Here is a 13,550-nt window from a genome sequence, read left to right as displayed (position 1 = left end):
ACTCTCATTAAGAGACACACACACACACACACACACACACACACACACAGAGAGAGACTTTCTTTGAGAGAGTCTCAAATTAAATTCAATTTCTTAATCTCTGAGTGCCTTTTCTCAGTCACATTTAAATCCCACATGAGCTGCTACTTATTCTGTGGAGTATGACAGTGTTTATAGCACTTTACACTCATCCTGTCACATTGCAACTGTATAGTTTTGTCTTTATTACACTGTGTTGCTGTGTGTAGATATATTTTACACGCATGTGATTTTATTTAATGGTCACACATTCTTTCAGTGATTTCCTGGGTTTAAACCCCCTGCCCACACTGTCCATTTGGTGAAAGATTTTTTATTTCCTGTCATGTTGTCTGACCCAAGTTAACCGAAATGCACAGTTGTATGACCCTTCCTTATCTATGCACATGTAAGTGCAGACATTGTGCATTATTATTAAGGAAGAAAAATATACCTCTATTTTATAATACATTGATGGAATTAGTAGACATTAAATAGGAAATGAGGCCAAATATTACTGAATAATACAACTGAATGGATCTGTTTGCTAAGCAGAGGACAGTTATAGTGTTAAAGAGCCAACGTACAAGAGAATAATTATTGCAGAATATATTACTTATACAACCCCAATTCCAAAAAATGTTGGGGCACTGTGTAAACTGTAAATAAAACGAGAATGCAATGATTTGCAACTCTTAATTCACAATAGAACATAGAAAACATATCAAATGTTTAAACTCTGAAAATGTACCATTGTAAGGAAAAAATAAGGTAATTGTGAATTTCATGGCCGCAACACATCTCAAAAAAGTTGGGACAGGGGCAACAAAAGGTTGGAAAAATAAGTGTTACAAAAAAGAAACAACTGGAGGAACATTTTGCTACTAATTAGGTTAATTGGCAACAGGTCAGTAACATGATTGGGTATAAAAAGAGTATCTTAATTAGCACTCTGTCCAGGGTGTACCCCGCCTTGTGCCCGATGCTCCCTGGGATAGGCTCCAGGTTCCCCGCGACCCTGAAAAGGAGTAAGCGGTAGAAGATGGATGGATGGATGGATGGAAGAGTATCTTAGAGAGAGTCTCTCAGAAGCAAAAATGGGATGGAATCTGGATTGAATTAAAACCTTAAAAACCTGAAATACCTAAAACCTGTATATATCGTTCAGCACTGCTTGTGCCTTTCCAGATGTGCAAGCTGCCCATTCCAATGCACACCCATACCATCAGAGATACAGGCTTTTGAACTCAGCACTGACAAAAAGCTGGATGGTCCCTCTCCTCTTTAGTTTAGAGCAGAGGTTCTCAACCTTTTGCAGCTAAGGCCCCCCCAAGCCTTTCCCATATATGTATATGTATAATTATAATTTTTATATATATATATATATATATATATATATATATATATATATATATATATATATATATATATATATATATATACACACACACACACATTTTTTGATAGCTAAATTTTTTTTTGCTTTATACTTTTTTAATTACTTTTCATAACGTGATTTTTAAAAAATAACTTTTATAAAACTATATAACAGACAGGTATGGAACATGAATGATCAAAAATGTTTCTGAACATCCCAACTTTTGGAATTGGGGTTGTATATTTATAATCCCATTCACACAGGGGTGTAATCTTTTGAACTGGTGTAATTTTAACCTTCTTTGCTCTTCATTTTCATAATTTTATGGAACCATACACACAACGTATTTAATTTCGTTGGTTGTAGTCTTTATTTTGTGCTAAGGGTGCACAAACTTTTGCGCTCACTCCTACAAACATGTGTAGATGTCAGTTACTGAGTAAAAATGCAAAAGACTGATAAATACATATAAAAGGAGTTTTATTTACATTATAGTCACTTTGCGCTCGACTTTTCCCCAGCTTTTACAAATACAGCTGGAGATTTCAGAGCTGTACTTCCCTCATGCTGTCATCATCAGCACTACAAAAACACACACATACACAGTTAGAATGCAAGTTTCTTCATGAGCAGGTAAACTCGAGAATCGACCTCAAAGCCGTGCAGGTTGTTGGCGTCACCCTGAAGTCGCATCAACAGGCCACCGTACGACACGTATGCAGAACTAAAGAGAGGAAAAAGGGGAAAAGTGTTGTATATTTCAGAAGCTTGGACTTAGAGGGTCAATTTACATTCTTTCTGAAAATGAATTAATGTTAAATATGTTCTATATACACACACACACACACAACACTAAATATACAAGGTGTCCTAAAAGTCTCCATACATAGGGGACATTGGCACTTTTTTTTTTAGCAAAAATGGCTTCCAAATTTCTTATATAGTCTAATACATTATAGTTCTCTCTCTCATTCATTATACATCTCTCACACACACACACACACACACACACACACACACACACACACACACGACACTGCTGCCAAACTTAACACACTCAAAGACTGGACGTGTTGCAGACCAACCGAGAATGGGAGGTCCACGAGCATCCACCGACAACGGCTCAACCGATGTGGTGCTGGTAAACATAGTCCCATAAGTATGGAGACTTTTGGGATACACTGTATATATTTTCCACCAAAATAGTGTTTAAAAGTATAATAAAATATGAGAGTTCAAAACGTCATGGCTCAATGTAATAATCATTTTTGTCAACTGAACTTTATAATTCCCACTCCTACACAATAACTCGTAATTGATATTTAGTTTGTCCTGTCTGTGCTTTAGTAGTATCATATTTATGATCTATAGGAGGAGATTAAATGAGCCCAGAAGTGCATTAAACCTACAGCACAAGTGTACAGATAGGGCAGTGGTAGCTCAGTGGTTAAAATGTTGGACTACCGATCGGAAGGTTCAAATCCTAAACAATCCTTAAGCAAGGCCGTTAACGATCAACTGCTCAGTTGTATAAAAAAAATCTCTCTCAATAAGGACATCTGCCAAATGTAAAATGTAAGATTGTTCAACAGGGAACAATGTACATGATGTGACGCCTCCTTCACACTCTTTAATAACATCCCAGGGAAGTGCCTTGAAACACGCAGCATTATTTGATCTGTTGACGTAATTTCCTCTGAAACAGGAAGTCAGGGCGGGACATATCGAGTGTCTCCTGCCCCTTTTTCCTATACTTAACATTTAGTCAAGTCTGGAAACTGTAAGCTCCATACCAAGCACAAATACCTCCTTCTTCAAAGTGAATGAATTCAAGCCATTTCCTTCTTAACCAATTTAGTCAGAAAACTGAATAAAAAGAACATGTTCGAACAGCCAAAGACACATTTACGACCCATGCTTGCTCATACGAGTTCTCTCGCTCAACAACGGCAACTTTGGCATGGTGACTGTTATAATGTTGGGGGCGGGCCACTTCAGATTCTAGAGAGCATTTGACTGGACAAAATCTGATGAGAAGCTGAATTGCAGAATGATGTCATCAAAATTGCTGATCCGTATTGCTGGTAAAGAGAGACTAAGTTTTGAATGCGTATATATTCTTCTTAATGTGAAACTTGTCATTGGTTTTGTATCACACAAGCTTAGAGAGAACCTTAAAGCTAACATTCATACTAAAAGCCACAAAATAAAATTAAATAAAAGTCATACTAAAACTGTGATTTGATTTGTTTCTTGGTGCAACTCAATTGATGATCGGCATCAATTCAATATCTACTGGCTGTCTTGCTTAATGAAACACTCAGAGGCTAAACTCACTTTCTTTGGCATGTTTGCACAGAGTGAACCATTTTCACTCAGTGTGCAGAATCAACTCAGAATTTTGGAGTTGACACTAAGTGTTCATTGCCTGGAATCAGTGAACTGACTTTTTTTGGATCGAGTTCCAGCACCTTTGGATGTGGCCCGAAAGAAGGGATCAGAAGGGATCAGATGAGAATCGGATATCAGATCTAACATGTACATGATCGTGAACATGGAGAAAGTGAGATCAGTGATTGTCTAAAGGAAAATAATGTGTACAAGCATGTTAACAATCGCACTTACAGCCGTGTCGCTGCTTCTGTCGAAGTCTCGTCTCCCTCGATCTTATACACTTTACCGTACATGGCGTAATCAAACTGATCCGCCCTGAAGAGAGGAAAAAACACACACACACACACACACACACACACACACACACACACTTAAATGCCAAGATTTCAGTGCTTCAAACGTCAACAGCTTTGTGAGCTAGTTCATTACTTTCTGCCAAAGTTTTTTTTCCCCTTTGTATTTCTAAGTGCACACCTTCTTTTACACATTCAGTTATTTACAGTAGGAGGGTCCAATTGACGCTTTTGCCATTCGAGAGAAACGTCCGATAAAGTGTCTGTATTTAAAAAGGGAGTGAGTGAGAAAGTCAACAATGAGGAACGTCAAGCTTCAGTAAGCTTCAGTAAGCTTCAGACCCTCTCTTTCAGCACTGTGGAGTAATAATAATTCTAACAAATAGTAGACTGACAAGGAAAGATTTTTTTTTTAATTACTGTTTATTCATTTAATATTAATGATTTATATTAATTAATTAATTTTCATCCAAGTAGATAATTTGTAATTATGTTACTACTTAAAATAAAAGAAAAATAATAAAATTCCAAGAATAGAACCAATAGCATTAAAAAAATTAATTGATAGCAATTAATATATTATATTCTGTACATTATTATACAGCAATTTGTAACCATTAATAAAGTAATATAATATAAAATGAATGTGAACGTAACTTGCCAATAAAAGTAAGGTCAATAATAAAAGTTAAATGAAAACAGTGAAATAAAAATGTTAAAAAAAAAAAAAAAAGTGAGCTGGGTCAGGGTTGCCAGACTGTATGCAGAGTGCAGAGCACATTATTAAAAAACATTTTTACTTTAAAATTCGTACAAAATGACAAACAGCACGAGCCCAAGCCCATTTCCCTTCATCTCAGGATTTGTCCTACAAAACATTTGTTAGGGCTGGGCTATAGATCCATATAATATTGATATTGTGATAAATGATTATGCGATACACTTTTCTGAGATACCGTTGGTATGGTGAGGTATTTTTTAAGTTTTTAATCATTACAAATGAAATGGTACCAGTGAATGGATGCCGCTGACTTTAGTTTTTTTTTTTGTTTTTTTTTTAATGGCTTTGTATGCATAAAAGAAAAGTATCGTCAAACGCAGTTTAACATTTTCTATTTTACTACTGCTTTTACAGACAGTTTGTTAGCTATATATCGTGATATGCATCATGTATCGTAGAAATGTCCTCAAGTATCAGGATGATATTTTTCCTCATATCGCCCAGCCCTAGTATATACAGTGCCCTCCACTAATATTGGCACCCTTGGTAAATATGAGCAAAGACGACTGAAAATTTCTATTGTTAAAAAAAAAATTTTTTTTTTTTTTTTTTTTAAAATCACTCTCTCCAGATCCTTCAAATTTCTAGGGCCATGCTGGTGGACTCTCCTCTTCAATTCAGCCCACAGGTTTTCTATGGGTTTCAAATCAAGGGACTGGGATGGCCATGGCAGGACCTTGATTTTGTGGTCAGCAAACCATTTTCGTGTTGATTTTGATGTATGCTTTGAATCACTGTCCTGCTGGACATGTCCTTTTCCAGGTTGATTCATAACATTTTCAGTTGACTGGAACTTCTTAATTATTGCCCTGTTGGTGGAAACGGGCATTTCAATGCTTGTGCTATTTTCTTATAGCCACTTCCCATTTTGTGAAGCTCAACAACCTTTTGCCGCACATCACAGCTATATTCCTTGGTCTTACCATTGTTATGAATGACTAAGGGAATTTGGCCCATGTGTTACCTCATATTTATATCCCTGTGAAACAGGAAGTCATGGTTGAACAATTTCCTCTTCCTAGTCACCCCAATGTACTAAAAAAAAATTCAAATATCAATGGGAATATACTTCAAATATTTTCTCATATGTGCTCATAGGGTGCCAATAATTGTTGCACACCTATATATAAAAAAGATTTTTTTCTTTAACAAAAGATCAAAATGTTAAACAATAAAGACAAGTCTTCACAGCCTTCTTTGCTCATATTTACCAAGGGTGCCAATATTAGTGGAGGGCACTGTATACAAAGTGGATGTTAGCGTCACCTGGACGGTCGGTCGTCAGTGGGGTTGTACTCGCCATCGTCCGGAGTGCCGTCCTCATACAGCGTGCTGGCGATCACCAGCCTGAACTTATCTCCTGAAAACCGCCAAAGTCACACCATTACATCCGGATGTTCCACTACAGCTGTGCTGCATACACGCACATCACATAAGAATGACAGCATTCCTGATGATCAACAAGGGTGTACAACTGTGTAGCTGGGTGTACAGTACAGATGTGTATACTGTGATCCTGAAGACCTAAATATGCCATTGTGTACACTGTGTACAGCTGTGTGTATTATGCAGAGCTGTGTGTATTGGAGAGTTGTGTATTGGACACAGCTGGGTGTGTTGTGTATATCTCTGTGTATTTTGTGTGTATTGTGTGTCGCTCTGTGTATTATGCAGAGCTGTTTGTATTGAAGAGTTGTATATTGGACACAGCTGGGTGTGTTGTGTGTATCTGGGTGTATTATGCAGAGCTGTGTGTATTGGACACAGCTGGGTGTGTTGTGAAGCTGTGTGTATTGGACAGATGCATACTGCACACAGCTTTAAGTCTTGTGTACAGCTGTATGTATTGTATAGCTGTGTACGTTTGTGTGCTGTACTCAAATCCTGCAAACTTGACAGTGTAGCTGTGTGTATTGTAAAGCTCTATAGTTTACAGCATGTGTATTGAGCATATCTGTGCCCTGAGTAGAGCTGTGTATATTGTGAAGCCGAGTCGTGATCCTGGAGACTCATAGGATGAGTAGTGAAGAGTTGCGTGTTTTACGTTCTTGAGCATATTGTACATTAGTGTAGATTTCCTCACCGAGGTCGACCGGGTAAATCTGAGTGTTCACATCCAGGATCAGGTCCATTTTAAACGACTCGCTCTCACAGTGAAGACGAGACACTGTGAGAAAAAAAACGAAGGGAAAATAAACACACACACACACACACAGTGTGAGGAGTGTGAACAGGACAAGATTGTAATTCTAGTCACGTTTTATACATTTTAGCTCATAATCATCATGTAGATGTGTGAGAGAGAGCGCGAGAAGCACATGTGAGCTGAACTCACTGTTCCTCACCTCTGTCAAACTTCTTCCCATCAGGATCAATGTCTTTCACATCAAAAATATCCTCAAACAGAATCCCAGCCATGTTTCAGCCCAACAACGGCGACTTCTGCTGTCAGGACAGAACCAAATCTGTTCTCAGAAACTTAAATGAAGGGGGGGAAGAAAAAGCAAACACATCTGGGGACCCCCCCCCTTTCTTTTCCCCAAAGTTTTATTACTTTTATATGAAAAGTAATTGTGAATGTATCTTATTTACATTTTGGGGGATTGTATAAAGAATTGTGGCACATGTTAAACCATAACTGAGCTGGAAGCAGTCAGTCTAATCCGTCACTCTGTACTGCAGAGTAATAGGAGGAAAAAAAAACTGACAGCAAAATATTACATTCTTACATACCTTTGCTTAATATAAATATCTCTTTATGTATGTTTATATTACTCGTTATTTATCTACACATGTATATCGTACATTCTCTAAAGACCATTTTTTCGGAAATAAAAAAAAAATAATAATTATAAATAAATATATTTTTTAACTTATACAATAACCGTTAGCATGCTAGCATTTCTAAGCTAGTTATTACTCAGATTTTTTTTTAAATAAGTTCTTTATTTTCAGTCACTTACTTACTCGAACAAACCCTTATCCGACGTCGGTACAGTATGGGTAAATGTAAATTAACCCACAATTAAAGGAAAAAAAGGGAAAACTTTAAAAAAAAAAGTCAATTTTCCAGAGACAGCTTTCATTCATCTACCGCGCTGCAGCAACATGCTTCACCTTTGACTGGTCCGCCTTACAATTACTTCCGGAGCAACACAAACCTGCAAGAGAAAATAGCTTCGTCTTCTTCTTCTTTTGGTTTTAATGGCGATTGGCAAACCAACGTGAGGTGCATTACCGCCACCTACTGGACTGGAGTGTGGGCAGCAGATTTACAGGAAAAAAATTAAATTATTATTATTAGTAATAACAATAATAATAATAATAATAATAATAATAATAATAATAACACAAACAACAACAATAATAAATAGATAAATAATAAATAAATTAATAAATAAATTATTATATACTAGATATCCTTACTAAATTACTAAAGTCTCTCACTTATCCCAGTATTTTTTAGATAATTTATTAGGAGAAGGTGCATTTTCCCAGATGTTTTTCACAGCAAGTTCTTTAGTGTCATGTTTTGCTTTCCAATTTGCATCTCTAGCTCATATCTTTCTTCCTCATATCGTTTGCATTCTAACAGAATGTGATTTACTGTCTTTTGTGTATTGCAGTGGGTGCAGAGTCCAGTGGGGTGTCTTCCTATTCTGTGTAATGTTAGATTTAAGCCAGCATGACTTATTCTAAGACACGCAATTATTATCTCTCCTTTGCACTAAGAGAACATTTATGATCCTAGAAAATTGTATATTCATACCCTATTTGCGCACACACATACGTGTTTAACATTTCACCTGAACGTTCATGTTTCTCTTTTTGTAATTATTAATTTGTTTTGATTTATTTTTTTTTATTCATGTATAAACATTTATGGCATAATTCAATAATCATACATATGTTTTCATGTTGATACAACACAGAACCAAAGGAAAAATTAACTAAATAAATAAAATTAGGAGAGGGATGAGGGTCTTATTCTAATAACATAAACAAGTCCAATGCAGAAAGAAGTTAAGTTTCAGGGCATTTCTGTCCGACATCCATTGCAGAGATTTTGCAGATAACTTCAAATCATTCTTCCATCCATTGAAATGAGGTTTAATCTTTAAATATTTACATCTGTGGATAAAGTGTTGACCTAAAATATTGCTTATCAAAAATTCTAGGTTCTTATCATTCAAAACCACTCCAACTTTAATTGAGATCACATTCAAAGGGTGTAGCGATATATCTTTAGATTGTAGCCAATTCTGAAAATTTGTTTTAGTTGCATTTTACAGTTAAGCCACTCGAACTACAAAACCAGTTCCAATGTATTTACGACACTTCAGTCCACCATACGGCCGTTTCTCTGCGTTGCTAGGTGTATTCACTAAGCGTCTTGTTTGTAGTTACTATGGCTACCAGCCTTAAACCAGTTCGTTAGCTGCGTTGCTAGCTCGCATGATAACTTCTTTTAGCGGCTGACAAATCTGCGTTTTCTGTTCACAAACTTTATTCCTCATCTTAAGCGTGATTTTGGTTATTTTAGAGACGCGGATAGAAATGTGTCGCGACAGTTTTATCCCCGCAAACGAGCTGTGTGAATGAGGTAAGGATGCAAGCGTAGGTGTTCTGGAAAACTAGCTAGGTAGTTAATTATAGGATTTTTTTAAAACTTAGGAATATATATTTAAAACGTTTAATATATTAACACATACTCTCATGCGATAATATGTTTCTTAATAATAATAATAATAAAGCATTTGCTAAAGTATGAAGTTAGCTATTTTATTAGAATGCTAACTAGCCTGGTGTTGTTTGTTAGCCAGCTAAGGTTTAGCTTGGCCTCGAATAACAGCAGTGAGTTGTTTTCAACTCCACTGCTGTTTAATGATTAGGAATAATGCTTAGAATCGAACCTTTTAGAAAGCAGAGAACCCGATATTTACAAGTTAAAGTCGTGAAATGTGGTCTACTATACCAAATGAACCATAATAACAATGCGTTCAACAATATAAAATACAAAGAGAGTCACCGTAACAATGCTTTTGGAGGGAATTGCGTCGTACGTCAACGAGTTGACTTTCTGATCAGACTATTTGACTCAACCAACTTTAGGTTGAGAACCGATTCTAAAATGTGAGCTTTCGTTCTTTTTCTCGCAGATGTAGTCGAAGCCATTAATTTTTTTATTCATTCGTTTATCGTTAGTAACTGCTCAAATGCTTCCACAAGAAGCACTTTTCACCATCTGAGCGGCTCGTCTGTGTGAGTCGTGTATGTTCGACTCCCAGTCTAGTTCTCAGGAGGAAGACTGTAATGAAGTACAAGAATATTAATGTAGGGATGCTTACTGTTTTTGTTAAATGCTTTTTTTTTTTTTTAAATCTGATGCAGAGTAAATTAGTTAACTAATTAGAAGTTAACAAATTCAGTTCATTTTTAACGAAATAATACGTACTTTTATTAGAAGTAAGATTCATGTAAACGATCTAGACATGGTTAGGTTAAAGAAGAACAATCACTGGTCAAAATATTGGGGAGCCATTTGGGATCCCAACGAGTCAACACTTATTTGTGATCAGAGCCTAATAGTCTGCTAATCTCCTGATTTTAATCATGTGATTAAATGATTAAAACAAAGATATGATGAAGATAGACTGATTGTGAACAGTGACACATTATGGGCTGTGTTCTGTAGCACTGGGTGATATGACGATGTAATATCAATACTGTGATGAATTATATCACAGTATGCTTTTCTGATATATTACAGATAACTTTAAATCTTTTAATTTTTTTTTTTTTACAAACTAAATGGAAGCAACTGATTTGATTTAAAGATTCAATACAAAAATTTGACAAGAATTTCTTATTATTTTCTTATTTTTGCAGTTAAATGACCTGAAATAAAAGTGCAATTGTCCTCAGTTTTGTGTAGGTGTGAGCGAGCGAGCGTGTGTGTGTGTGTGTGTGTGGCTGTTTGGCTGCAGTACATCGTGATACACATTGTGTAGGTTTTTGAGAAAAGTTTTTGCGAATTGTTATATGATATTTTTTGTTGTGAGCTTGGTGGTTTTGTGGTTAGCACGTTTGCCTCGCACCTCCAGTGTGCACTGTATGGGCGGCACTTGCATGTTTTCCCCGTGCTGCGGGGGTTTCCTCCAGGTACTCTGGTTTCCTCCCCAGTACAAAGACATGCATGGTAAGCTGATTGGCATGTCTAAATTGTCCATAGTGTGTGAATGTGTGTGTGATTGTGCCCTGTTATGGATTGGCACTCCGTCCTGGTTTTTTTTTTGTTTTTGTTGTTTGTTTTTTTAGGAAATCAATCTTTATTTGTGTATTCTACTCCAGTATCCATCCATCCATCTTCTATACCGCTTAATCCTTTTCAGGGTCACGGGGAAACCTGGAGCCTATCCCAGGGAGCATCAGGCACGAGGCGGTGTACACCCTGGACAGGGTGCCAATTCTAATCCAGTATGTTTATTTATTTATTAATTTCTTTATTTCATTTTTAGATCAGATTTATTTGACCTAATTACTGTGTATCACTCTGCACATTTATCTCAGTTATTGATAGGAACAAATCTGAGCCCCTGTGTTTATCAGATTGTGGATACATGAGTTCCAGTAGCTCTACAGAGATGGGGGACGTCTTGGCGAATGAAGCAGATGTCCTACTGATGATCAGAGAAGTAGGTTTATGCAACATTAATGAACATTTTGCTAGTAGTTCACCTCCAGGATTATTAATGTGATGTGTTGCAGTGTGGTGTGTTAGAGAAATAATCGTAACTTCTGTTGTACCTTTTTAGTTAGTTGAGTGTAATTGTAAAGAATCATCACTAAGGTTTATAATTCGGACTTGAGATTCTCACTGAAATCTCCAGAATGATAGTTTTAACATGTTTACAATCCTCTTCCATGCTGATTTCTATTCTGTACATGTGGGTGTTTGGATTAAATTTGCTAAAGATGCATTTTCTATTTAAAGTGCACCTATTGTGTTTTTTTTCAAATATTACCTTTCATGTAGTGTGTTAGAGCTGTTTGTGAATGTAAAAAGTCTGCAAAGTTTCAAAAATCAAGGTACACGACAAACGGAGTTATTGACTCCCAAAAGAAGGAACCGATTCTGAACAGCTGAAATGAGTCGTTAGTAATTCCAGACTTTACTTCCCGTACTAACCTACATAGGTTTGTAACAAAAAGCCCTGCCTCTGGTCTTCATTGGCTGCTCGCTGACAGCGGTAGACCAATCACAACAGACTGGGACATCTGACCAATCAGAGCAGAGTATTCTCTCTGAAAGGAGGAGTTTAGAATGAATCCTTTAGAACGGACCGTTTAACGAGTCGTTTGTGACACGGAGGGGGGGGGGGGTAATGCTGTAATTGAAATTATGAGCACATTAAAGAGTTTTTTGATCTTTGATGCATGTACATCTGTTGTATGAGACCTTTAAAACAAAATTAGGTACATTTCAAAACCATAATAGGTGTGCTTTATATAAGAGACTTGTGCATAACAGTAATGAGTGGGCAGAGCTACGTATGAGCTCAGTTTGTGATGTCACAAAATAGGGTTTAATCCAATGAATTATAGGTCAGTATGTAAATTAATCCTGGATAATGTAGAACCAGGGAACATTTCCATGCAAACCCGCTTGTTTAATGTTAGTAATGAATAGATGGAGATTGTCATGGAAACATTATGAAAAGGAGAATGCAAATCTGATACTGAAATCTGACTCCTCCATTTGGACCCGTGGCTAATATGAGCTGGTTTACTAGCAGACATTGAGCTGATGTTAGGCAAATAGAGAAGGCAGGCGGACACTGAGGTGCCTCCTAATTACATATTCAAGCATATTTATAAATGCTGGTGATTTTATGAATTATAGTATAAGTATAGAGACAGTCCTCTGCATGTTAAACAGTGTATTATTTTACATGGTGTAAAAGGACATGTTCGGGAAGGCTTGTATGTATATCTAATGAATGCGTTTGTAATCTCTAGTACCTGAAGTTCTGTGAGCTGGAGGAAACAGTGATGACCTTTGAGAAGGAATGCAAGAGCAAAGGAAAACCTGTGACAAAAGAACGCAGCCATTTAGCTGAAGACTCCAAAACGCTAACCATACAGGTAAGCACGATTACGTTACCTTTACAGTCCTTCACTCTGCAGACTCCGCCCTGATCGTTCTCCTTCTAATTTACAGAACAGCAGCATTCAGATATTCAGTTTACAGGCTTCATATCTTTTCCTACATAAAGCAGATTATGATTGCTGAGTGTTCTTGCAGTGGTTCTGGGACATCGTCTGTGCATTAGCAGTGCGTTCCATCTCACCATGTCTCTGATTTACGGCATCAGTTTATTTTTTATAAAAAAACAAACAAACTATTATATACATAATTTTTGCAAAATAAATGTGTGCACTGGAGGAGCTGTGAGCTGTTCTCTGCCGTGTCCATAGAAAGATGGTCTGCAGAAAGATCTGCTCAGCTCGTTTGATGATGGAGAGATGAAGGTTTTCTTCAAGCTTTGGACAAAAAACATACCTGCACACATCCGTGACAGCGACCTCGCCGTGCAGAAACTGGAGTTCTACCTGCACGTTCACTTCGTCATCTATCCACTGAAGAACTCTGTTGGAAAGCAGGTAGAAAAATAAAATAAAGAAA

The 13,550-nt window shown here is 36.8% G+C and overlaps 2 protein-coding genes across 17 annotated transcripts in view; one reads left to right on the top strand and one right to left on the bottom strand.

The window, feature by feature from the left end:
- Window positions 1-1,859: 1,859 nt before the first annotated feature.
- On the bottom strand, window positions 1,860-9,918 carry polr2h (RNA polymerase II, I and III subunit H). 7 transcript variants are annotated; one of them, XM_053634315.1, is made up of 7 exons: window positions 9,894-9,918; window positions 8,026-8,116; window positions 7,210-7,306; window positions 6,948-7,031; window positions 6,131-6,224; window positions 4,022-4,105; window positions 1,860-2,120 (listed from the first exon to the last, which is right to left on the bottom strand). In XM_053634315.1, the coding sequence occupies exons 3-7, from the start codon at window positions 7,280-7,282 to the stop codon at window positions 2,003-2,005; spliced, it is 453 nt and encodes a 150-aa protein (XP_053490290.1). In that variant the 5' UTR covers window positions 7,283-7,306; window positions 8,026-8,116; window positions 9,894-9,918; the 3' UTR covers window positions 1,860-2,002. The 7 variants fall into 7 exon arrangements, with proteins under 7 accessions (XP_053490290.1, XP_053490288.1, XP_053490289.1 ...); XM_053634313.1 differs by lacking the exons at window positions 8,026-8,116; window positions 9,894-9,918 and adding an exon at window positions 7,828-8,009 and having other exon boundaries at window positions 7,210-7,309; XM_053634314.1 differs by lacking the exons at window positions 8,026-8,116; window positions 9,894-9,918 and adding an exon at window positions 7,828-8,009.
- Window positions 9,181-13,550, top strand: part of LOC128613494 (lisH domain-containing protein ARMC9) — a 42,673-nt gene continuing 38,303 nt past the window's right edge. For 2 of the 10 annotated variants that reach the window (XR_008386886.1, XM_053634304.1), the window contains exons 1-5: window positions 9,181-9,467; window positions 11,257-11,341; window positions 11,435-11,559; window positions 12,884-13,009; window positions 13,343-13,528. Coding sequence is in view for 9 of the 10 variants with exons in the window: in XM_053634304.1 (XP_053490279.1) it covers window positions 11,485-11,559; window positions 12,884-13,009; window positions 13,343-13,528 (387 nt within the window). In the remaining variant the exon portion in view is untranslated. Of the gene's footprint in view, window positions 9,468-11,256; window positions 11,342-11,434; window positions 11,560-12,883; window positions 13,010-13,085; window positions 13,200-13,342; window positions 13,529-13,550 lie in introns of those variants that run through there. The other 8 variants (XM_053634302.1, XM_053634301.1, XM_053634303.1 and 5 more) reach the window with 8 other exon arrangements.

This window comes from Ictalurus furcatus, chromosome 10 (genome assembly GCF_023375685.1).
Source record: "Ictalurus furcatus strain D&B chromosome 10, Billie_1.0, whole genome shotgun sequence".
NCBI lineage: Eukaryota > Metazoa > Chordata > Actinopteri > Siluriformes > Ictaluridae > Ictalurus > Ictalurus furcatus.
The sequence above is the reverse complement of the archived record's forward strand: the minus strand, read 5'-3'. Positions and strand labels throughout refer to the sequence as shown.

Excerpts from the sequence above, each read along its gene's own strand:
- polr2h (XM_053634315.1), bottom strand. The coding sequence starts at position 7,282 with ATGGCTGGGATTCTGTTTGAGGATATTTTTGATGTGAAAGACATTGAT. Across the intron at positions 6,225-6,947 it reads GATTTACCCGGTCGACCTCG|GAGATAAGTTCAGGCTGGTG; the intron begins GTGAGGAAATCT and ends GGCGGTTTTCAG. Across the intron at positions 4,106-6,130 it reads ACTGACGACCGACCGTCCAG|GGCGGATCAGTTTGATTACG; the intron begins GTGACGCTAACA and ends TCCTCTCTTCAG.